The sequence below is a fragment of the Tupaia chinensis genome, unplaced genomic scaffold (assembly GCF_000334495.1).
Source record: "Tupaia chinensis unplaced genomic scaffold, TupChi_1.0 Scaffold143913_1, whole genome shotgun sequence".
Lineage (NCBI taxonomy): Eukaryota > Metazoa > Chordata > Mammalia > Scandentia > Tupaiidae > Tupaia > Tupaia belangeri.
In genome coordinates, this window is record NW_006203764.1 from 1,985,890 (window position 1) to 2,012,520 (window position 26,631).

General features: G+C 35.5%; 1 protein-coding gene across 3 annotated transcripts in view; it reads right to left on the reverse strand.

The window, feature by feature from the left end:
• The window catches only part of PPP4R4 (protein phosphatase 4 regulatory subunit 4), a 128,399-nt gene that overhangs the window by 18,005 nt on the left and 83,763 nt on the right, over nt 1-26,631 (reverse strand). For all 3 annotated transcript variants that reach the window (XM_014582905.2, XM_014582904.2, XM_027767092.1), the window contains 11 exons: nt 25,873-25,994; nt 22,035-22,157; nt 20,887-21,056; nt 20,427-20,546; nt 18,091-18,168; nt 17,182-17,265; nt 16,387-16,569; nt 14,610-14,715; nt 12,258-12,405; nt 2,544-2,688; nt 70-111 (listed from right to left, as the gene is read on the reverse strand). In XM_014582905.2, the coding sequence (XP_014438391.1) occupies nt 70-111; nt 2,544-2,688; nt 12,258-12,405; nt 14,610-14,715; nt 16,387-16,569; nt 17,182-17,265; nt 18,091-18,168; nt 20,427-20,546; nt 20,887-21,056; nt 22,035-22,157; nt 25,873-25,994 (1,321 nt within the window). The remainder of the gene's footprint in view (nt 1-69; nt 112-2,543; nt 2,689-12,257; nt 12,406-14,609; nt 14,716-16,386; nt 16,570-17,181; nt 17,266-18,090; nt 18,169-20,426; nt 20,547-20,886; nt 21,057-22,034; nt 22,158-25,872; nt 25,995-26,631) is intronic.

Sequence of the window (26,631 nt, forward strand, 5' to 3'; positions counted from 1 at the left end):
ATGAAACATTTGTGATGAGTTTCTGCCAAGCTTACATTTTTTTCAAGATAAGGGAAAGATTAACCTTACAGCATCCATAGACATTTCCATTCTGTCCAGCTCTAATACAGTCTAGAAAGAAAGTTTTTAAAGTTATTCAACAATAATGAAATTAAATCAAACATTCATTTCTCAGAGACTGTTGTTCCACAGGAAGTTTCAAAAAAATAAGCCTTCTGCACTCCGTGGAAGTCCAAATCAGAAAATTCTGAAGTTCTGCCCAATTCGGAATTTATGATCAACGTCTACACATTAATGCCAAGATCCACTTCAACTTTTAAAAATTTTAACTCTAAGAAGAATGAGTCTAGAGGCATACTTTAAATGCATGCCATTTAACCAATTTCTAATCCTAGTATCAATCTTTTCTGAATTTTCAGAAACAGTTTTGAATTTTAAAATGTACTTTTGGCTAAATGTATATGGCGTAAGCTCTCACTGGGCTTAAAGTCTTTCATTCCCTCCCATAAACATTTTTTAATTATTATGATGACTAACCAATAGAAGACTGCCTCTAAAAGTATTCTCTCAAATTAGTAATTGTCTTTCAGAATACACTAGTTGGAAACAACTTATTCCTACTAAACAGTGGTCAATCTAATCCAGGGCTCTGTCTCTGATAAAGGGCAGTACTTCTAAAACTTATTCTAGAGTAACTCTAATGGACAAAATAAAGCACATTTATATATTCATGTGCTAAAGTTATATATTGCAAACAAAGTTTATTTCAAGCTTTATTTTTATACTAAATTTATGAAAAAATAATAATTTATCCCATGAACTATCACCTTTAAAAATAAAATTAATTCCCATATTTAAAAAAATAATTAGAGTGAACTATTCTATTTTGGTCCCAAAGCACTGTGTGACTTCTTCTGAGGTTTCCATACTAACACCTCAGGTTTGATAAATATATTGTCATGAGACATATTGACTTTATTATATAAAATGTACTTAAAATAAGAGCTATATGCCAGAATGATCCATTGTAGCTGAGTAATCTATTAATTTAATTATATCACTGTTATAATTACTTATGGGGTTAACTTGGATAATTTATTGAATTAATCAATTCTTTTAGAAAGAATTAACTCTAACTCATGTTTATTACTTTGGGAACTTAACACATCTGCTTAAACTTCTGTACTTAAATAGTAAGGACAGAAATATCTGGAAAAAACAAAGGGAGGTGTGTGCGCGCACGCACGTACATGTGCGTAGGTGTACGTGTTTAGATTCAGACCCATGTCCAACTCTGGGCATTTCTGGTGATTTCAGTTGATAAAAGGGGAATTCCTATTTCTGTAAAAATAAAATCATACTAATTAATACTAAGTCACAGGTCTTCATGTGACATTTGGCAAGGATTCCTAGAAAAGAAAACCAAAGGATTCTCTTTTCTCACCAGTGATACTAATTCACTTATAATATTTAAAAAATTAAGTTCTTTCACTACAAATAAATGCTCAAAATCTATGTGTCAAGTTCACATTCAGATTAAAGTAACCACTTTAATTTGACCTGATCTTATGAAAATATTAGTAATATATTTAGTATAAAGAGTTTTTGAAGACTATAAAGTATTTTAAGGTTTGGACTCCCTAACCCAAATTTTTACTGTTTGTTTTCCAACAGTCTCAAACAATCAAAGTAATAAGATTTCATGTTAAAACAAAAGGAAACAAAAAAGATACACTATTACATCATTTTAAAAGGAATGCACTCAGGGGTAGGTGAGCATCTCTATTCTAGTCTTGGCTCTGCCTTACTAATGTGATCTTCAACAAACTCATTATTTCTAGGTCTAGAGCTTTACTAAAGTCAAACACATGACTGAATTACCTCTTAAGACATTTCCAAAGCTAAATTTCCATTAAAATGACTTTCCCAATTTTATCAACAAATTTTACTGATTGTAATCACTTATAAACAAAGGTTGGCAAATGAACTATTCATTATTAATTAAACAGTGTTTACTGGGCTACCTAATATGCCAAGCTTTCCTTTACAGAGCTTATATTACTACTAATAAATGTTTAATATCTAACTGCACTTTAAAAGGAAATTTCCATTGACCAAGTCCTTCAATAATTCTTACTACCCTAGAAAGGATATAAATATTTGAACATATTGCTATCCTATCAAACTGTTTTATGAAGCTATGATGGATATTGTCTTTTTCAGTAAAGGTTTTTGCTTTACGACACATGTGCTTGCCAGAGAGAGAGAGGGACGGAGACAGTGAGAGGGAAAATGAGAAATCACCCTCCCAGGGGAAGATAGTCACGCTGCAATCCCTCCCATTCTCCTCCTGGGACCTTTGGTGTGCGCGTGCGCGCACACACACACACACACCTGGCGTGCATTTGAAGCCACCAGGTCTGGGACTTGAACTGTGTCAGCTGGGTGGGAGTCCAGAGACTATGAAACCACTATGCCATCTGCTGGCCCCAATTGACATTATCTTAATGAAAGAACTGCAACATTGCAAGAATGGTACTTACTCTTTTTACAATAGCCAGAACATCTTTATCTTTTTCTTGACACAGGAGTTTTCTCACACACATTTCTAACTGCTGAAGTAGATGCTTATCTGCAGGAATCTTCAGAGTAGATTTCACTTTGGGCAGTAAGTAACAAAGTTTCATTCTATAATAAGAACATTTGCTTTTGAGTGAATTTTATAACTAAGAATATAAGTAACATAAAACAAACCAAAAAAACACAAGTTTTAGCCTATGAGTTCATTTATTTATTCATACCACAAATATTTACGGAGTGCCTATTACATGTCAAGCATTCATTATTGCAGGTGCTGAATACAACAGTGAAAAAAAAAAAAACAGTGTGATTCTCTGTTTTCGACTTACATTCTAGTATAGGGTAGGGAAGAGAGAATAAGCACATAAATGTTTGTCAGATAGTGATAAGTTCTATGGAGAAAATTTTTTTAAAAAGACAAGGGAGAATCAGAAGAGGACTGGTGACTTCGGGAACTCCACCGTCTCCACCGTTTCCAGGTGCACAGAGCCCTCCCAGTTCCAGCTCCTTCCCCCACCATCTTTCCTTGCTCCCGTTAGATGGCTGCCATTGAAGACAGTGAGAACTGTCAAATAAAGAATTCAGAATATTCATAGTAATGAAACTAATGAAATACAAGTGGAAATAGACCATGAACTCCAAAAGATGCAAGAGAAAAAAGACAATGAGCTCCAGGAGAAAAAGAAGTCCTTCCACAATTGGAAAGAATAGACACCATAAAAAAGAATCAAATAGAACTATTAGAGATGAAGTTTGCAATAAAAGAATCTAAAACCTCCCTAGATTAGATCATGCAGAAGAGTAAATCTCAGATATAGAGACAAAACCTCTGGCCTAGATGGTCAGAGAAGATGCTGGATATGGTTTCTGTACCTTTGAATCTGAAAAGGTTGGTTTTGTGCCCTAACATGTGATCAATCTTTGAGAAAGTACCATGCAAAAAAATCACCAAAAAGATTGAAAAAGTACCCAAAATAAAATAAAATGAGGGCAATATACAAGAAATACTAGATTCCATTAAACATCCAAACATCCGAATAATTGTTATCCCAGAGGTGAAAAAACTAATAAAGGCATTGATAATCTGTTCTATGAAATCCTAGAAGAAAACTTTCCAAGTCTAGAGAAATACTCAAACATTCAGACCCAAGAAATACAAGGGACCCAAATAGAATCAACCCAAGAAGATCTTCTCCATCGCACATCATAGCTAGACTGGCCAAAACCACAGATAAAGACAAGATACTAAAATTGGCAAGAGAAACTTACAAAGGTTATCTCATCAGGCTAACATCAGACCTCTTACTGGAAACAATACAAACAAGGAAAGAATGGAAAGACATATTAAAGGTGTTAAGAGAGAAGCAATTCCAACCCAGATTACTATACCTGGCAAGATTATCCTTCAAATGGGAAGATAAAAAAAATTCTCAAATAAACAAAAACTGAAAGAATTTACTAACAGCAGACTGGCTCTTCAGGAAATGCTGAGGGGAGTGCTATACCAGGAAAACTAAAGAGATAGAAAGAAATTGAAATTAAAAATATATTAAAGAATAAAAATAAGAAGAGCTGGAATTGCAATATTGATTTCATACAAAATAGGTTTTAAGAAGACAAAAACTGTAAGAAAAGACAAAGAAGGACATTATATAGTAATAAAGTAACTGATTCATCAGGAAGATATAACACTTATAAATACCTATGTGCCCAACTCAGGAGCAACCAAATATGTGAAGAAAAGACTGCTAGATCAAAAAGGAGAGATAGATTGCAACACGCTAATTGTTGGGAAACTCAACACCACACTATGTCCTTCAGACCAATCATCTAGACAAAAATAAGTAAAGTTACAGGATCTAAATGATACCATAAATCAAATGGACTTGACAGACATCTATAGAACCTTCCACCCTCAAACCACAAAATATAAATTCTTCTCACTCCCATATGGAACCTTTTTAAGATCGACCACACTGGTAGGGCAGAAAACAAGCCTTTACAGATTCCCAGGCATAGAAACTATATCTACCATCTTCTCTGACCATGATGGTATTAAACTTGATATTATCTTTTGAAAGACCCCACAAAAATACACAATCATATGGAAACTAAATAATAACTTACTCCTTAATGACTTCATAACTACTAAAGAAATTAAATAGTTAATTTACTGTAGAAATTAAGTGGTTAATTTACTGAAGAAATTAAAAAGTTAATTTACTGAAATCAAAAGATTCATGAAAGCCAATGATAATGAAAACACAAGTTTCCATAATCTATAGGACACCACAGAAGTAGTTATAAGAGGGAAGTTCATAGAATTAGTTTACACAAGAAAAAGATGGGAAAGATGGCAAATGGACAACCTAACATCATGCCTCAGAGAACTAAGAAAAAAATACAAAAAATGTCAGGAGAAAAGAAATAATAGAATATAAATTCAAGCAGAAATAAATAAATAGAAAAATAAATAAACTATATAGAAAATAAATGAAAGCAGAAGCTAGTTCTTTGGAAAGATAAACAAGATTGACATACCATTAGCTAGACTAATTAAGAAAAAGAGAGAAAAGAACCAGAAAAATCAAATTCACAATGAAACACTCAATATTACAATAGACACAATAGAAATACAAAACATCGTTAGAGGAATGTAAGTGGCTATATGTCAACAAACAAGAAAACCTGGATGAGATGGACAAATTCCTGGACACATATAATCTACCAAGATTGAACCAGGAGGACATAAAAAGCCTGAATAGACCCATAACAAGCAATGAGATTGCATTAGCAATAAATAGTCTCACAACAAAGAAAAGCCCAGGTCTTGATGGCTTCACTTCTGAATTCTACAAAACTTTTAAAGAAGAGTTAATCCCTATTCTACTCAAGTTATTTTTAAAGATCCAAAAGAAAGGAACCCTCTCAAATTCATTTTATGAAGCCTCCATCACCCTCATCCCTAAAATAGACAAGGACATGACAAGGAAGGAAAACTACAGACCATATATCTCTCATGAACACAGATGCAAAAATCTTTTTTTTTTTTTTTGGAGAGGTTTTTGCTGTAGGGCGCGTATGCTCACCAGACAGACAGACAGAAAGAGACAGAGGGACAGAAAGCGAGAAATCTCCCCCCAGGGGGGATGGCCAGGCCGCAATCCCTTCTCCTCCATTTTCCTCTCGGGATCTTGGGCACACACGCACACGCACCCGGCGTGAGTTTTAAGCCACCGGGTCTCGGACGCAAACCATGGTCGACTACGTGGGAGTCCAGCGACATAGCCATTACACTAACTGCTGGTCCCCTAGATGCAAAAATCTTCAATGAGATACTAGCAAATTATATCCAACAACATATTTAAAAAAAAGGTTATATATCACGACCAGGTAGGCCTTATTCCAGGGATGCAAGGTGGTTCAACACATGCAAAGTAACAAATGTAATACATATAACAGAAAGATAACCATCATATGATTATATCAATCAATGCAGAAAAAGCATTAGACAAAAATACAACATATCTTCATGATGAAGATTCTCAGCAAAATCAGCATAGAGGGACATTTCTTAACACAATAAAAGCCATCTATGAAAAACCCATACCTAACATCATACTGAATGAGAAAAAGCTGAAAGCTTTTCCACTAAAAACTGGTACAAGACAAGGCTGCCCATTTTCTCTACTCCTTTTCAGTATGGTGCTGGAAGTCCTAGCCAAGATAATAAGAAGAGGAAATAATATGAAAGGCATTCAAATAGGGAAAGAAAAAAAGAATTTGTCTCTTCTTGCAGATGACATGACCATATACATAGAAGACCCCAAGGGTATCCATGATAAAACTCCTGGAAGTAATAAATGAATACAGTAAAGTGGTAGGACACAAAAGCAACATAAAATCTATAGCATTTTTACATACTAACAACAAGCAGACTGAGGTAGAACTGAAGAAAGTAGTCCCATTTACCATAGCCACAAAAAGTAGAAGATACCTAGAAATAAAGCTAACCAAAGAAGTCGGACTTATACAAGGAAAACTATGAAAATCTAAAAAAGAAATTGAAAACGACACAAAAAAGTGGAAGGACATCACATGTTGCTGAGTTGGAAGAATTAATATAATCAAAATGGCAATTCTACCCAAGGTAACCTACATATTTAATACAATCCCAATAAAATGACCAGAAACATTGTTCACTTGTTCACAGATTTAGTAAAGACAATCATAGAATTTTTCTGGAATCATAAAAGACCCCGTATTGCCAAAGCAATCCTTTGCAAGAAGAGTAGAGTAGGAGGCATTCTCACTCTCTGACCCCAAAATACATTACAAAGCTGTGATAATCAAAACAGCATGATATTGGCACAGAAACAGATAGGTGGACCAATAGAATAGAATAGGGACCCCAGAAATAAACCCCAAAACACACAGACAACTGATTTTTTTTTTTTAAAAAGTGTACCAGTCAATCCAGTGGGAAAAGAAAAATCTCTTTAGCAAATGATGCTGGGAAAACTGTGTATCTACCTGCAGGAAAATGAACCTCTCACCATTAACAAAAATCAACTCAAAGTAGATCAAAGAGCTAAACCTAAGACCTCAAACTATAAAACTACTAGTGGAAAACACTGGGGAAACTGGGAGACATCAGGGTACGCAAGAACTTCTTAAATAAGACCCCCACACATAATAATTCCAAAAATAGATAAGTGGGATTACATCCAATTAAGAAAATTCTGCACAGTAATTAGTGTGAATCAACAACCCTTGGAAGGAGGGAATATTTTTGTAAACTATGTCTCAGATAAAGTACTGATAACCAGAATACACAGGGAACTCAAGCAGTTTTCCTGGAAAAAAATATCAATTCAATTTAAAGATGGGAAAAATGAGCTAAACAGAACAAACAACTCTCTAAGGAAGACATACAAACAGACAAAAAGCACATGAGAAAATGTTCAACATTCCTCATTCTAAGGGAGATGCAGATCAAAACCACAAAAAAAAAAACCAATGAGATAGCACCAATCCCAGTCAGAATGGCAAAGACTAAGAAAACAAAAAATGGTAAGTGCTGGCAGGGATGTGGTAAAAAAGGAACTCTCCTTCACTGTTGGTGGGAATGTAAATTGGTCCAGCCACTGTGGAGAGCAATAAGTAGGTTCCCCAAAGACCTGCATATAGAACTACCATATGATTCAGCAATTCCTTTCCTAAGTATCTACCCAAAGGATAGGAGAATGCTCAGTTGGAAAAGTGCTTGAATATCTATGTTTATTGCAGCATTATTCACAATTGCTAAGACATAAAAAAGACCCAAATGTCCGTGAACAGATGAGTAAATTGAAAAAGTGTGGAACATATACTGTATGAAATACTACTCAGTCATAAAAAAAAAAAAATAGATAGATCCTGGCATTTGACAGAAAGTGGACAAATATGGAAGATTTACTGCTGAATGAAGAAAGCCAAGCCATGAAAAAGACACATTGTATGTCTCTACTTTATACTGCCTATCCATACTCTATGGTGGAAATGGAATGATTAGAGGATACGGAAGCATGGAAAATAGTTATGGATACTTGAGACAGTGTGGAAAGAGGGTGGGAGAAGGGGAAAACTGTGAGGAAAGAAATTAAGAAAAAGAGAGAGGTAAGATATTTATAGGGCACAGAAATGGATTATTGTCTGTTGATAATGTGTAGGGTATCCACAACTGGATTGGTGTGAAGTGTATTCATGTTGTGAAAAATTCACTTTACAAGCTAAGTAATATGCTGTGATTAAATGTATAAGATAAATTAAAATTTAAAAAGTAATAATAATAAAAAAGAAGAGGATTAGTGTATTTTAAAATGAATAGTCAAAGAGGCTGTCAGTGAAGATTTCAGTAAAAAGGTGACATTTAATCAAAGACCTAAATAAAGAAAATTCAAGAATGAGCCTTGTGTATATCTGGAAACTAGCACAAGAAAGAGATAGAGCTCCCCTAGGATGTTGCCACATAAGGGCAAAGTGGTCACTGTAACTACCCATGGAATAGCAGGAACCCTCAGTGTGCTAACAAGAAACCAGCTCATGCAGGTTTTTGTGGGCCAGTTAAGGAGACTGCTTTTATCTGAGTGTGATTAAAAGCCACTGGAGGGTTCAAGCAGAAATGTGAAAATGATACAATACAAAGTTTTAAAAGTATAATCTGAGTACTGTGCTGAAATTAGACCACAGATGGTAAAAGATAAAAAAGAAGCAATAGGGGAGGCCCTTGCACGAATTCAGACAAGGAATAATGGTAGACTCAACAAGAGGGATCGAAGCAGAGAAAGTGCAAAGTATCTGGATTCTGAATATATTTTTGTAAGCAACAGGATGTGCTGAGGGATTGGAGGTAGAGTGGAAGAGACAACAGCATTAATATTTTGACCTGAGCAAGTGGGAAGATAAAATAGTAATTTACTGAGATGGCGAAGACTACAGAAGGAGCAATTGCGGGTAAGGAGGATCAGAATTTCATTCTGGACAATGCCCAAGGTGTCTCTTAGATGTATAATGGAAATGCTAAGTGGGCAGTTGGCTCAATGCATCAGTTGTCCATGGTAGACGTCCATGCTGGGGAAGCAGTCAGGACTCCTCAGCATGAAGATGGCATGGAAGCCACAAGACTGGAGAGATCATTACAGGAGTGCAGCCAAAGAAGAAAAGAGATGAAATGAGACAGCCTGAAGTGCCACACAGCTTAGATTGTGTTATAAGGAAGAAACAACGATGAAGATGCCAGAGGGTACAAGGAAGTCTAGGAAATGAAGAAAGCCTTGCCCAGGAGGCATTTCCGAGGAGATGCTCTGTTTTGCTAGCTAAGACTCTGCCTCCTTGCCAGGGCTGGTTTTAGAGGGATACTAGGTGTTTTCTCTTTTGTGGTTACCCTATTCAGTCCTCTGAGTGCTCTCCAGATTACTATTTTTTATTTCTACTGCAAACTTTGAGATAGCACAATTCCAAATCCCATTTTAGAGCTTCCAGGATGCTTTCTCAGCTGAACCTTCAGTGACAGATTTTTCATATAAGATTTGCTTTATACTCAACCAAAAAAAAAAAAAAAAAAAAGATAAAGCAGATATTTTTCTGTTGCAAACCTGGAGACAGCTAATCCCATTCTAGAGTTTCTAGGATGCTTTCTCAGCTGAACTTTCAGTTGAACATTTTTCATATAAAACAAAATTTGCTTTTTATTCAACTAAAAATGGATAATTTGCCTTTTATTCAACCTTCTCTAGAATTTTTGTACTGTCAATAGCAGTAATTGTCTCAGTCTCATTCAGTGCTCATCACAGATACTGCTAAGCCTGGTAATGATTTCTCTAATTAGGAAGTCCCATTTTCTCCAGAGAAATTATTTCATTTCTGGCAGCTGGGGAGAAGGCTTCCCTGAATACCAATAGTCTTTTTCCAGCCTTGAGAGTGTCTAAGACTGATTTAAAATTTTAAGTATTCACTCAAAAAACAATAGTCTATACATACTTCCTTCTTTATAACCTAAGGCATGTCCAGGAAATATATATTCAGCAGAAGCTACATAAGCTATGGTAGTGACGCCATTTCTAAGGGACTCTTGAGTCACAAGATTATAAAATTCTGAAGGTCAGGGACTAGGCCTTTCAGGTACAATAAATTCTTCATGTAGTTATATCAGATGGTTATTCCTCAGAGCACTCTATGAATCAGGTACATCCGTCAGGAGATCAATACATAGAGAAGTTTTGTAACCTGCCCAGAGAAACACAGATGGGAAAGCTGGGACTTCAGGCAGTGTGGCTCCAAAAACGCTCCTCCTATTCTACATGATTCCGCCACCTCTGCCTGTGGTGGCTTCCACTGTGTTTGCTATAGCATCGGGGAAAGGCTTCTGTAACTACAAGCCATTGAGTGCATGGTGGTTCTGGAACCATTTGTTTGGCTGTCAACTGTCCAGCCTGGAGAGCAGGAACCAAGGTGAACTGCTACATGATAATCCCATGAACTGCCAACATTCATGGACTGATACTCAATTAATCTGTGTTTAGTTTTTCAGTTGGCAGATTGCTTCCTTTTAGAGTCGGTGCTATGCTATTAGTCACATTTACCAGAATACAGATAGTTTCATTTCCTTTCAGTTGTTTTTTTCTTTTGCCATAGGGCACATGCACTCTCAGAGGAGAGAGAGAGTTGTAGAGAGGAAAGTGATAAATCAACCCCTGGGGGATGGCCATGCTACAATTCCTTCCATTCTTCTCTTGGGATTTTGGACACACACACATACGCACACATGCGCGCATGCATGATTTTCAAGCCACCAGATCCAGGACTCAAACCACAGTCGATCCTGCAGGAGTCCAGCACCTTAACCGCCATGCCACATGTTGGCCCAAGCTTTTTAAATTATTTTTGTCGATTGCTTGCTAAATGATCATTGATCATATTGGAAGCTGCTTTTTTGGAATCATAACTTCAGTTTTTAAAATGTTAACAATATGGTCAGACCTACTAGCTGCTTAGGAGGAGCAGAATTTCCAACAAGTTCTTCAGTATCTCTCTTTTCTATGGATCTGAATTCATATTTGGAACAGGGATATAGAGCTTAAAACACAGACATCTAATGGCTTCAAATTAAAAATTCTTTTCATTCTATTATCAAATGTATGAATAGCTCATAAGTAAGAATATGCACATACTTAATGCCACTAAACAACATACAAATTTTAAATGATAAAATTTATGTTATGTATATTTACCATGATTTTTAAAAAGAAAATAATACACTTATTTTGGGGAGAGAAAAGGCCAAGTATATTTATTCTTTTTAAAATTTCTGTGTGACCAGTAAATGGCATAGGGATTACATTGCTGGACTTCCACATGGTTAACCATGGTTTGTGTCATGGACCCAGTGCCTTGAAACTTATGCCGTGCACATGTGTGTGCATCCCCAAGATCCCAGGAGGAGAATGAAGGAGGAAGGATTGAGAAGTGGTCATTCCCTTGAAGGGTGACTTCTCCCTCTCCCTCTCACTGTCTCTGTCTCTCTGTCTCTCTCTCCAGTGAGCACATGTGCCAAAAAAAAAACTCTAAAAACTCTAAAATAAATAAATAAATAAATAAATATTCTAAGCAAGTCATTTTTAGGCCTGTTCCATCTAATTTACCAGTTAATCAAATCCAACTAATAATGACTATATTTTTAAGTGTAAGGCAGTTGAACATAAGAGACAAGACAAAGACTTCAAAGTAAACTCTATTTCTCTAAATAACTGGGCCCCTAAAAATAGACAGATGTTCACTAAGCCAATTTTGAATTACCACAGCTGCTTTTTTAAAACTAGTCTTAATGATAGACAGATTAATAATATCTACTTGACCTTCTCCTAATGCCTATATGTGTATTCAAATGGAAACAGAGCTTGCCAATCTGGCTTTGACCTAGTATTGTCTAAACCTAATAAGACAAAATCCAAGACAGTGTTGAAAGATTTTCTAAATCCTATTCATATACATTAATGAAGACTACTAAGAATTTCAAATCCAGCATATATTCTCTGCTTGAGCTTTTAATTAACCAAGAAAAAGATTCTAGTATGTTCAGTGTAGAAGGTCTAAAAGAAATACAATATTTTGAATCTTTTCTTGGCACAGTAACATACCTCACGTTTGCTACAGGATCATGTGTCAATTCAATAGCAGGGAGAAAGAAATATTTACAGAAAAATGATTTGGAAAAGATCTCTATAATAAATTCACAAGTATCCAAAAATCGAAGTCTATTCCAATAACTTTTTCCTTGGCCCAGTTCTAAAAGCAACAAAAATTATAAGTTAATTTTTCTTAAATGAAATGACATATGACAAAGTTAAACACACAAAATCTACAACACATTTCTTTGTAACCATAATTTGTTTAGCAAATATAAGAGATTAAAATATATAAATATGGTATATGAAATTTATAGACCTCAAAATTATTGACACCTCAAAAACCAGCAAAAAGCTTCATTAAATATTGCATTCGATCCCATAAGCAAACAAGCATTTATTTATTTATTTATTTATTTATTTATTTAGATTTTTGCCATATGGCATGTGTACTTGTGGAAGAAAGAACAAAGACAGAGAGAGAAAGAGAAAGTGAGAAATCACCCCCAACCCCAGAGTGGATGGCCCTTCCATTCTCCTCTCAGGATTTTGGGCACACATGTACAGGGCCTGGCATGTTTTTCAAGCCACAAGGTCCGGAACTTGAACCGTTGAGTTGGCCACACAGGATCTGGTGCCTTACCCACCATGCCACCTGCTGCCCCCATAAGCATTTATTAAGTACTGAATGACTATATCTACTATTTCTCGGTCACCCACTACGTGCAAACTGCCACATTATCTCATTTAACCTTAAAAACTAATAAACTGGGATGTACATACTTATCCCTCCCAAAAGGTAATGGTACTGAGAGTGAGAGACATCAAAGAAATATAGCTGGCATATTCAGAGCTAGAATGCAAATACAGGTCTATCTAATTCTAAAATATTTTAATAATCAAGTTAACTCTTTTCTTCCTTTTGTTTCCTTAAAAATCAAAACTTTGAAGTAGATAAAGTCATATGTAAACAGTATTATTAACCAGGATCTTCTTTCAAAATAAAATTGATTCTAAATGTGAGGGTCGGCAATTTAAAAATTAAAATAGAGTACAAAAAGGAAGGTTAACATACACCAAGCATACTTTTTCTTAAATGGAATTTGGTAAGAGTACTCTAATATTTTGAAAAGTGACAATCCAATGGTAAACTCCAATAACCAGAAAATCCCAGTATTTGCCTATGGTGGAAAATAAATATTAATAAAAGTATCAAGATATTCTGGTAAAAGTAAATGTTCAATAGTTAACAAATTCACTAAGTATATAAAAATGTGTACCACTATTTCTAGAATTAATACATTAACTAAAGGTTGTTGCTTTTATTTTAGCTCTTAAGAAAAAGTATGTTTTTATTAATTAACTTAGTTTCTTAAAACATTATAAACTACCTAGGCTTTTTAGATGTATACTTCTATGTACTATCAACTCTACTCAGAGGGAGAAAAACACTCTGCTAATTCTGCTACTATAGAAAGTAAGGAGCCAGCAGGTGCTGTGGTGCTTAAGGTACTAGACTCCTATATGGCCAACTGTGGTTCGAGTCTCAGATCTGGCTGCTTGCTTTCTCACCTCCCTCTGTCTCTCTCTCTCGTGAGTGAGTGCATGTGCCCTATAGCAAATTTAAAAATAAAAGAATAATAAATCAATAAAATTGAATAAATAATTATTTAAGGGGGAAAAATGGAAAGAAAATAGGACCATAAATGGCTAGCCCAGGGCATACTGGTAAAGGGTGGCAGATTCCATGTGGGCAAATGGACAGTTTGAGTCCTGGCCTGGCAGCTTGAAAGGCACACAGGGCAAAGCCGCGTGCATGTCCCAAACCCTGAAAGGAAGGAGAAATGCAGGAGAGGGGACTGAGACATGACCGTTCCCCATCAGGTAGTGCTTGCTTGCTCACTCTCTCTCTCTCTCTCTCTGTCTCTCTCTGTCTCTGTTTCTCCTTGGAGGGCACATGAGCCCTCTGGCAAAAAAAAAAAAAAAAAAAAAGAAAAGAAAAGAAAAGAAAATAGAACCAAAAATTAGTAGATTCATAGATACTCTATTTACATCTTAGTTCCAAATACTAATTCATCAGGGTAAAAACTGGGCTTTCAACATAAATGTACATATTTTAATTTCTGAAATGTAGACATTCACAAAAGATGACTCAGAGTAATTATTACTCTCATTCATCACCAATCTGAGCCTAAAGATTTCTAAAACAAACAAAAATTAACCTATGAAAAGCAAATAAAAGTATACACGGATATTTACCAACATTAACCTAATTACTCATGCCAAAATGATATATAATGTAAGTTGTATGTATGGCCAACTAGTTAAGTTTGCTTTTTTTCCCGAATGATGATGATTACTTACGTTCAATTAATTTTTGAATGACCTCATGTCTTTGTTCTTGTTTACGATTGTAACGTAGAAAAATGCATAGAGTTCGTGAAGCTGCCTTTTGGACAGGTAGGACATTCTTTAAAAAATAAATAAGAAATATAATTACACTAGCTTAATACATATTCTACATAATTTGGTCCCACCAAATCAATTTTTCTATTGACTAAAAGTAAGGTGAGTAGTCATTGCCTACTGAATGACTAAGCCAATATTCTTCTGGAAGAGTCTTCATAACTTAATGTTAATCTCTCAGGCAAATCAGCTAATACAGCATATTACAGACATAATTTATGTTTCAGGAACATCACTAAAAATGTGCCACTACTAAAATATAAACTTAGAGACCCCATGAATAGTTACAGTGGTCAATCTAGCTGTTCAACCTCAATATTGAGATCTCTGGTCTATAATACAGACAAAACTTAGGACACTACGTCAATCACTCTTACCAGTATTCCAACCAATTTTGTCCTTCAAATTTCTGTCACTCCATGGTACAGAGCCTTAATTCTAAGTGAAATCAATCATTTATCTTTACTGAGTTTGGTTTCAAGCCATGTATTAGAAAAAAACTCTCTCAACCAGGTATATTAGGTTTAGTATTCATTTGTCCATTCATTCAACGGAATTTATTGGGTGCTTACTACACAGCAAGTACTTCCTGGGTGCCAGGAATACAACAGTGAAGAAAAGAGACAGATTGTATTCTCATAGAATCTGTATTCTGTGGGAACATTTTTTAAAAATTAATCTGTTTGGGACCAGCAGACGGCATAGTGGTTATGTCACTGGATTCCCATGTAGTCGACTATAGTTAAGAGTCATGGACCCAGCAGCTTAAAACTCACATCAGGCATATGTGTGTCCGCAAAATCCCAGAGACAAATGGAGGAGAAGAAACAGTGGCATGACCATCCTCTCGGGACGGGGGGGGGCGGGTGATTTCTCTTTCTGTCTGTCTGTCTGTATCTCTCTGGCAAGTGCATACACCCTATAACAAAACTCTCTCTTAAAAAAATTATTCTTTAAAATAATTTAATATCCAGTTCATAATAAATTTTTATGAATTATCCCTCAAATATATTTCACAGTTGTTTCATTTCATATAGAACCCAATTAAGATCTACACCTTGTGATAAATGAACACATAAATATATAGTATGTCAGGGATGAAAAGTACAAGAAACCAGCGTTGAGGGAAAGAAAGTGACGGAGCTGGTGGGCTGCTATGTGGATACAGCGGGCAGGACCAAGGCCCTCTAATCAAAACGCTTTGTGCAGAAGCTTGAGCAGTGTGTCAGTCTGACGGTACGTGAATGTCAGAAGCTCAAGCACCAGAGAAACAGAACAGTGAATGCGGAGGTGTGATACAGGTTAAGTTTGGCCACGTGAGGAACAGCATGGAGGCCAGCATGAAAGCAATGGAGACTGAGGCTGAACAGACAGGTGACTAGATTCACCACACACGGGCTCTGGAACTGGACTCCAGACTACATCCTCTTGGGAAGGGTTTCAGTAAAGGAATCACTTTTTCCCTATTTTATTACAAAACAAAATTTTTAAGTACGAAAAGGCGAAGAAATTATCAAATGAACTGCATACCCATCACCTGGATATAACAATGAACATTTTGCCATATATTTGCTTTTTGTTTCATTGTGCTACAGAATTTTAAATGACTGATGTCACTGTAGTTCCCAAATCAACCATGAGTTCAAAAGATTTAGACAAAAGGTCCTGGACTCACATTTGTCATCATGATTGTGAACATTCTTTGTAAGAAACGATAATAAATCTGATCACTTGATATGACCTGTGGCAGACAGGCATACTTCTGCAGTAGCTTCTCATGAGTTCTCCACTTCAAGGAGGCTGCAGCTCGCTGTTCAGCAGCTGTGAGTGCTGGAATCAAGTCGGGTAGAGAGGATAACTGAAACAGACAAACGAGGGTCAATATACATACATCAGTGGCCGCTTCCACGTTCTTACAGTCCACTGAAGAGTGGAATATTCTTGCTCACTGCAGAGTTTAAGAGGAATCTCAGTTCTCACAGGGAGATAAGTATCTGGAGAAATCAAATACTTTAAAGAAGTTCATAAGTAAAATGTATGGTTAGTAGAAATCAAATATTGAAATATAGACTAGTATTAATCATTCTTTCTGTCAGACTGATTACCATAGCAACAACTCTTTTAATTAATATGTATTAAGCCTCAAAATGTCAGTAAGCCTTAACCTTCTAATTCCTTTTGTCCTCACTATTTGCTATTCTTGAATTTTTTATTAATGTCAATGAAAACTACAAATATGAATATTAAGCTCCAAAGATAAATGAGAATCATGGTAATACAAGAAGTATTAATATAAAAATTGCAGAAGAAATTCAAGCTCTTCAAACTCTAATAGATATTTAATGAGCACCTACTATGTGGGAAGCACTATTCTAAATATTTTCTCCACATTCTCTGATTGATTCCTTACAACAACCCCACAAAGTAGGATCACATAAAGCTGAGAAAAATTTTTGATAAATAGATTTACCTTATTTTCTTGAATACTGCTTTCTCCACAAGTAGACATAAGTTCCAAAATTTCTGGAAGATGATCTATAAGAGCATCTAGTACCTTTTAATAGACATATTGATTACTCTTACAGTAATTACTTTGTTCTAGATTAGCTAATTCCACATGTCAATTTTTACACAGAATACTGTTACCTGCCAAACAGTAGCTTGAAAGTTTCTATATTCTTACTCTGGGAAGTCTGAGAAACATGATCAATCGCCTTAACCAATCTACCTTTCAAAGAGATTAGTACACTTGCTTCTTGATATTGTTTAGTCTAAATATGAGACAGCTGCCTCTAGGCAGCTAGCATGCTGTAAAATCACCTTCTAACTTTCAGAGACAGTTCAAACCAGCTAATAGTCTCAATGTTTATCTATATATTGATGAGCTGGTCTTGGCAAGCTGGAGTCATTTAAGTGAATGGGATATACTAAATACAGCATCAAAATAAAAGTGTTTCAAGGTCTTTGTAAGTATATACTCCCCAAATAATGCTAGGAAAAAAATAAAAGATATGAAATGTGACATATGATTACAATTGTGTGAAATAAAAATCTTTAGGTAGAAAAAAGTGTAATATTTATAAAGAAAAATAAAGTAACAAAATAGCAACAATGAATGGAATTGAAGTTACTTTTTTATCTACTTTTTGGAGCTTTCTAAATTGTCCTTAATAAATAAATATACATATACATTTTAAAGTTTAAAATATTCTAAACACTCATTTTTTAAAAAAAAGCTCTTCTCAGTTTCCAATCTATGATGCATTTATTTGAAGTTTCTGGGCTTCAAAGATAAGAGTTCATACAATTTCTAGGAAGGCATTGATGTACTTAGACTTTACATAAAAGAAGTAAAAAACAAAGAGTAAGAAGATCTTACCTCCAGTGATTCATCTTGTAACAATGTTATTAGTTCTTTATGTATTAAATATACTCCAGAATTCAGAAGTTTAGACACCTAAAATGTAGCAACAAAGTCTCTCAGATTTGAGACTACTAGACATATAAAGGTTATAATAATAATTTAAAAATATACCTTTGTTAGATGCTTCTTCTAAAAGAAAACTGTGTTACAATAAATATAAAATTAGACTTTTAGAAAAGTTATTGCATACATAACCAGCTTTTTAGTGTGTTCCTAACAGGCTGGAGAGCACGGATACAGGAAGACAGGGAAGAAGTGGGAGGAAATACACTGAAGTCTTGAATTCCACATCACAATGTGAAATCCCCGGACACCTCCAGTTCACATTTTAAAATCACAGCAGCCAACAGGGTCTTAAAGGATACCCCAGGCATGTGAGTGTTTTTCCCAATTCAGAGTTTCCCAGAGAGGGCAATGTCCACTGACAGCCTATAGTGACACTGGGGTGATAAAAACTCCCAAAAACGCGAGGCAACTCTTTTTTCCCCTCAAAAACTTTAATCAGCATAAAAGGAGTTGAGAGAGTCCAGAAAAAATCCAGCTCCTCTCATAGAAGTTTTATTTTGTTTTGTTTTGTTTTGTTTCCCCTCCAAACAAACACAGGGCCCACAATTCTAGATTCACCAGTTTCTACTACCTTTTAAAAAGAACACACACGTATTGGGCTTCAGTAAAGTTTTATTTTGGGGGGGAAAAAATTCCTGGATAAAAAAGTATTTAAAAATTCTTTGCTCTAAAAGGTCGTTTCTGACTTGTTGAAAATAGTGTCAAAATACTTTTCTGAAAAAGAAGAATAAAGTTAGAATATAGTAAACTGGTTATCAGAATCTAGCATTAACACTGTTAGGAAAATTTAAATCCACTAGTATTACCGTTATTCTAAAAAACAAATCTAGATTAACCCTTCATTTTATGAAGCTGTACATGATTCTTAGCCTACCTTTGTTGTATGATTGCAAGAACATGAGAACTAGTCATTTAGCAAACAAACCAACGATCTCTAAACTCACCCGTATTCATGAAATATTGCTGTATACATATACATTATATATTTCAGCGTGTTTATTTCTATGGTGCTATGTTATGTCTATTATAAAATGTAAGTAAAAAAATAATAAAGGGATGAGACCAAAATAAACATAAATAGAAGGTCTAGTATTTCATAATTCTTGGATTCTGATTCTGTACAACACCAGCTAAAATTACTGATCTAACAACTACATATGCACACAGTAAGCAAGCCTACAGGTCTACTCAGTACATCCTGGAAGTGCCAACTACCCAGTGCCCTCTGCATTCTCCCCTCCACCAAAAGCAGATTTCTAAAGGTATAGCTACAAAGATGATATAATTATGCAACACTGAAATTATTTTAAATAATCACATCATTTAAAGAAATTATTTTCTAGATTTTGTACAGTGAACCCATCTTTCATTCATAACAGATAAAGCAGTACTTTGAAGAAGAACAAGTACCACCCAAGAGTCAAAAGAATTTTAACATTTAGAATGATGCTATGAAGATCCTGTATATTTTCAGTTAATCTAACAAAGGATTTATGCAGGAACCCTGCAAGAAAAGGGATAAAATATTCCCATTGAAAACAAGAATTTTTATAAAGAAAGGAACTATTTTATGATGCCACTTAAAATGGTGACGGTTTTGAAGTAAAGTTATAGCTTATGCTGGCTTATGGCGATGATCACATACAAGTGTTTATTGTGATCATCCAAGAAACACTCCCAATTTCAACCTCAAGGACTGATAAGTTAATTACATTTATCATAAAAGTTTCGATTCACTTTTATTCTTATTTCATGGAGATCTACAACAACTTAATCTAAAAACTGCTCATGAAACGTAATCCATTTGTAGTAAAAACAAGAAATTTAAACAACTCGTCTCTCAACTTTCCTTTTGTTCCCAAATGCTTAAGTTTAGGTGTTAATATTAGCTAAATGTAAATACCATAAAGCAAATGGAAACTGATTTTACATCCAAATCTGCAACAGCCATATCTACCACAATACCTGACTTAAGCAAAGTGCAGAATGAATAGGTTAATAAATGATTAAATGAATATCATGTACTTATGGAAATGGATTCTGCAAACATACTAAAAAGAGACGAGAATTAAAGGAACTTTAAAATAAGATTTCTGACTAGAGCATTCAAGGGAGTCTGTATTTTATATCTGTAAACAGAAGTGTACAAATTATCAAAAAATCATCTAGTATACTTTAGTAGAATTAACAACACATGTAAGGTGGTATCAGTTCTTCAGACTTACTTCATAAAAGCAAATAGCAATAGTGTATCTGACTGGTACTTCAGGGTCATGACAAAGGCAGAAGAATGTAGAATAGAGTTCCATGTGGAAGTTTTTAGGATCAACAAAAACAATCATGGCCTGGTGGAGGTGGAAGGGAGGAGATGAATGGGAAGGAGAGAAAAACATGCATCAATACCTAATATAATAATCATTTCACTTAAACTGAAATCATGTCTTCTGAACTGTAGTTTAATTAGAAATCATACTCAGAAGATCCAACTGCATGATATCATTCTGATTTACACATAGCAAAAAATATAAAATATACATTTTACAAATTTTACTCAGTATGTTATATATGCCAGACATAATGCTGAACAACAAGTGTCAAAAATGGCAGTATTTTTAATGCTACCTATTCACGTATTTTAAAGTTATCATCGAAATGCTCAGCATATATAAATATATCATTTATTACCGGAAAGTTATAAGCACAGTTCTTCCGTACTGAAATATATTTCTTTTCCTGCTCTAGGATTTGGGGTAGAATCTGGTTTTCATTGTGTCCGTTCTCTTGTTGCAAACCCAATGTACAAAGTTTCTTATAAAACTCCAAAAATCTCAAGTGTTGATCTGGAGTAAAAATACCTAAACAAATGCAAAATCTTTGCTCAATATTTCAACTGAAAACAAAACTTAAAAGGAGAAAATCATATCATCAAAATATAACTGGAACTAAATATTTAAATAAATGGTTAAGATAGTTCATAAATAAAATAATGGGAAAATAACTATTACAAACAAGTCATACTGTTTCACCTTATGTTAATTTTATAATTTTAATTTTATAATATGAACTATAGATTATAGAAATTATGCTTGAATTAACTTCTACAGCATGTGTAATAGTATAGACCATAAATAATAATAATTATGTGGCTACCTATGTAATTGTTTATTTATGGTAAATATTCTAAAACTGTCTTCAGAAAAGATGTCTGTGTATCTGTAGAGAAGCTTACAAATTGAATATGAGAGCTACCAAAGTAAATTCAAAATCTTTGATCAATGGAATAGTTCCACATTTACTATCTCAGGGAATTAGGAACTCATATTTTCCACTACATTTTTTAAATGGTCTACTAAATGCCTACAATTGACATAATGAAAATGTGTTACTTTGCTAGATGGTTATACTTAATTTTCACATCGTAAGTACGCTAAGGAGTAATACATTCAAAATTCTCAGAGTTATGGCATTATCTATGTACTAAGCTGAATCTCTCATTTAATATATAGATCACTCAACAAATAATTAATAAATTTATTTACTATGCAATTTGCCTGAGTGTCTTTATCCCATACCAACACATAGCATCATATTCGGAAATTTAGAGGGCTATGCTTACTTCACTTTGTCACTGTTCTTTCAAATAGGTCCTATTAGAGAAAAAGTCATGCCTAAATATATGACTAAATTATGCTATCAATATTCTAAGAATCAGTAAGACTGTACACAATTAAAGAACAAGTTTCACAATCATAAAGTTGAAGGTTAATGGTTAAGGTAGGGGGAGAAAAGGGAAAAATTATCTATAATCTTGAAATTCTTAGGATATAGCATACCATAAAGTCCATGGCATAGTTTTCCTAAATGGAAAGATAAAGAAATAAGAATTGATTCATCAGCTTTGAAAGATTTTTCACAAAATGATTTCACTAAGGGAAGTATAGTTTGACTTCTGTCATCTGGAAAACAGAACAAAACAATATATGCTTAGCTCCAGTTGTCTATTCCACACATGGAGAAACTAATGTACATACACGAAAACTCCAAGAAAAGAAAAATTGCTATGTTAGCTTCATTGGAATAAAAGATATCTGAAAACAATGATAATGGAGGTCAGCGGTGAAGAAGCGGTAGGATGAGGGTTAAAATGATCAAAAACGTAGGTCCAGATAAGGGTTTGCATTTCACACTGGGGGCCATAGGGAATAGAACGTAAGGTGTGATTACAAATTGAAAAGCTAAGCTGAGGGACCAGCAGATGGCACAGAAGTTTACATCTCTGGATTTCCACATGGCCAACAGTGGTTCAAGTCCCCGACCTGGTGGTTTGAAACTCATGCTTGGTACATGTGCTTGCATGTGTATGATCCTTGGAAGAGAAGGAGGAGAAGAGATTGCAGCATGGCCATCACCCCCTGGGGAGTAGTTTCTCACTTTCACTCTCACTGTCTCTGTCTCTGGCGAATGCATGTGCCCTAAGGCAAAAACCTCTACTAAAAAAAAAAAGAAAAAGCTAAGATGATTGCGTTTTTTTAGTCTGAATAGCTAAAAAAATTCTAACACCATTTAATAAGAAATAGATCAGTGGCAGGCACAGGAAACTTCTTATTCCACTTCACATACCTCTCATACCTTGCTGCAGTTGAAGCCTATCTTATGATTTCATTTTTTATTGAAATTAAGTTAGTTAGTAATATAGAATTCAATATGCATATTGAATTTTACTTCTTAAATGACTCTTCTTTAAAAGTTAACTGATTCTTTGAACATATGTGCTTAGTTCATAAATTTCTGATATATCAGAATTAAAAGATTCTATTCTGAACACTCTCGAAGTTTCTAACAGTTAAAATTTCAAACCCGAATCACTACTTTATTAAAGGTCTGACAGTGTAAGTAAAACACCCTAACAGGTTTATCAGTATGACTGTTGTTACTGTCACTATTATCATTATACTTCAGTACCGTATCTACTGTTTCTATTACATGACATTCACTTGACATTTATTAAATTTCTCACAGATCAAACGTTAAGTGGCAGAAGTAGAAAGACAAACAACAAATGGTCCCTGAACTTAAAAAAACTCAAAACAGCAAAGAAACCAAACACAAAAATATAAGACAACGTGGCCATTGTTTTACTAGTCGATCTAGGCAGGGTCTGCAAACTTATTTGGTCAATGTTCTAGGCTTTGCAGACTGTTCCAATTATTCCACTCTGTGGTTATAGCACAAAAACAGCCACAGACAATACATAATCAAATGCACATGACTATGTTCAAATAAATTTTATTTACAAAAACAGGTGGCAGGCAAGATTTGGCCTATAAGCCATGGTTTGCCAATTCCTGCTATAAAAGATTTGGAAAGATGTCAGAGAACAAACTGCATTTGAACTAGGCAGTAAAGGAGACGCTGGGGAGAAGAAAAGTGAGGGATGGGAACAACAGGGAGAGAAGAGTATGAACAGGCTAAAGGTGTGAAAGACTCTGATAAAGCAAGTGGAAGTAGAGCATCGGAGGCAAGAGGAGTAGGAAAGAATGGTAGGAAATAAAGCCACGTACACAGGTCAGCCCTGATCTCAGTTAACGGAGAGTGAGTGGCGCAGGAGACAATTTCAAAGATGATGCCAAGTGTCATGGTTTAGATAATGGTTTGTCCCTGAAAGGTTTATATTGTGAGATTTGGTGCCGAGTAATGGCACTGAGAGGTGGTGAGATCTTTAAGAGGTGCAGCCTAGTGGGCAGTGCTTTGATCACAGACATTACCCTCATTAATGGATTAATACCGTCTGGCAAGGCAGATGAGTGGTAGCTCTCATGGTTAGTCTCTGCACAAGCAGGCTGTTCTGAAAGGAAGATAAGTGGCCCTAGGTCTCTCTCTCACACATATCTGCCATCCTCTCTGCTTCTGTCAGCCATGTTGTGACATAGAAAATAGGCCAGCCTGATGCTGGCCTCATGCCCTGGGACTTTCCAGTCACAAGGATGATAAGTCAAATAAATAAACTGTCAGTTTCAGGTATTCTTGTTAGCAACACAATAGCAAACTAAGACACTTAAATTTTCTACTTTGGAACCTGGGGTTGCCAATTAGAACAGAGATTCGTTCATTTATCATGTACTATATTTTTTACTCTTCTGGTTTGTCATATTGCCTAAACAATTTTTCAGCAACACCATCCATAATTATTATTCACATTGCAATGATCTTTTTTTCTTTTAAGAGAGATTTTTGTGGGACCAGCAGTTGACTTAATGGCTATGTCACTGGATTCCCACATAGTCGACCGCGGTTTGGGTCCCAGACCCAGCGGCTTAAACTCACACTGGGCGCATGTGCGTGCGTGCCCAGGATCCCGAGAGGAGAACGGAGGAGAAGGGATTGCAGCTTGGTCATCCCCCCTAGGGGGTAATTTCTCACTTTCTCACTGTCTCTGTCTTTCTGGCAAGCGCACACGCTCTATAGCAAAAGCCTCTCAAAAAAAAAGAGAGAGATTTTTTTTGCTATAGGGCACATGCACTCACTGGAGAGACACAGAGAGAAAGAAAGCAATCCATCCACCCAGGGGGTCAGCTATCCCACAATCCCTTCTCCATTATCCTCATTATACCTGGCATGAGTTCCAAGCCACCAGGTCTGAGACTTGAACTGTGCTCAGCCACATGGGAGTCCAGCACATCAACCATTATACCATCTGCTCGCCTTACTGTAATAATCTTTAAAAGGCTCTCCTAATTCAGATAAAATATTGATAATACAAGTAAATATAATCCTATGATTATAAAATTGAGTTTTATACACAAGTACTTGGCATTTACCCAGTCAAATTTTACACTATCGAATGGTAAATGTTTACTGATGAATGAATGTCCACTATTAGTCGAGAGTCTAGTGATATACTCAGTAAAGCATCCAGTTATCTTTGTGACTTGATCATTATAATATTAAACCTCTTTACCCATTCCTGCTCAAATATCCTATCCCAAATTCTCTTCCTATGACCATGAAATTTCTTTAATTAAAATATTATTGGGGGTGGGGGCAGCATGTGGCATGGTGGTTAAGGCGGCTGGGTTTCCACATGATTGACCATAGTTCAAGTCCTGGACCCAGTGACTTGAAAATCACACCAGGCGCATGTGTATGTGTGCCCAAAATCTCAATAGGAGAATAGAGGCATGGCCATCCCCCTGGGAGGGTCATTTCTCACTTTCCCTCTCTCTGTCGCTGTCTCTCTCCTCTCTGGAAGTGCACACACTCCTATAGCAAAAACCTAAACTATATTTATGTGTATATGTGTATATATGTATGTATGGGAGGAAACTCATTAAGACAGTTTTAGTCAGAATCTGTCTTAATTCAATTAATTAAGAAAAACAAAGGCTGATAACCAAAAGAAATTCTTAGCCCCATGTACAAGTCAAACATAAATTTTGTGAGAGAAGAGAGAAAGGAATGGACTGTGTAGCAGCACTGGATGCTATGAGGGTAAAGTGGAAGCGAAGAAGACACTAGAGGAAAAGGAGTCACGAAAAGAGGAGAGAGGCTTAACATGTACAGTAAGACTTAACAGAAGCAATTCTGAATCTGCTTTTAATCCTTATTAGAAATACAAAATACATGGGGAAGTACTGTTTTCAAAAGCAAAAACACGTCCACATCAAGATTTACCTGTATCAAATATATCAAGCAGATTAACCAAAGTTTCAAAAGCTGCAAGTCGCACACTGCTGCCTTCATCTCTAGAGAGTTCTATTAATTCAGGGAGCACCATGCTTTTCGTAAGTTCTGTCCTGCACAATAAGGAGTAGAAGAAAATATATCAAATCAACAAATTCACAGCAAGAAGTTACAAAGACAGGGGACTAGGATAGGTGCTGTGGAACATATCAAAAATCATAAAGATATTGTTTCTGCTATTCAGAAGCTGCCAGTCTAGCAGGGAAAGTATGACCTAAACATAAGAAATGTGAACAATAACTTCATAATTATTTAAATCAGTTCCACTACCCTCAGCATAATATCTCCCCTCAGAGAACACAATGACTAGGAGTTTATCCTTTTTTTTTTAGAGGTTTTTGCTATAGAGTGTGTGTGCTCGCCAGAGAGACAGAGAGAGACAGCGAGACAAAAAGCAAGAAATCACCCCCCCCATGGGGGATGGCCATACTGCAATCCCTTCTCTTCCATTCTCCTCTTGGGATCTTGGGCATGCACGCACACACGCCCAGCGTGAGTTTAAGCCACCGAGTCTGGGACTCGAACCATGTTCGACTACATGGGAATTCAGTGACATAGCCATTACACTAATTGTTGGTCCCACTAGGAGTTTATCTTAAACTTTATCTACAAAGATGTTAATGACAGAGATCTTAAAGTTTATGTTAAACTTTAAAAATTGTAATATAGTTTTACATTGTAAGCAACTTT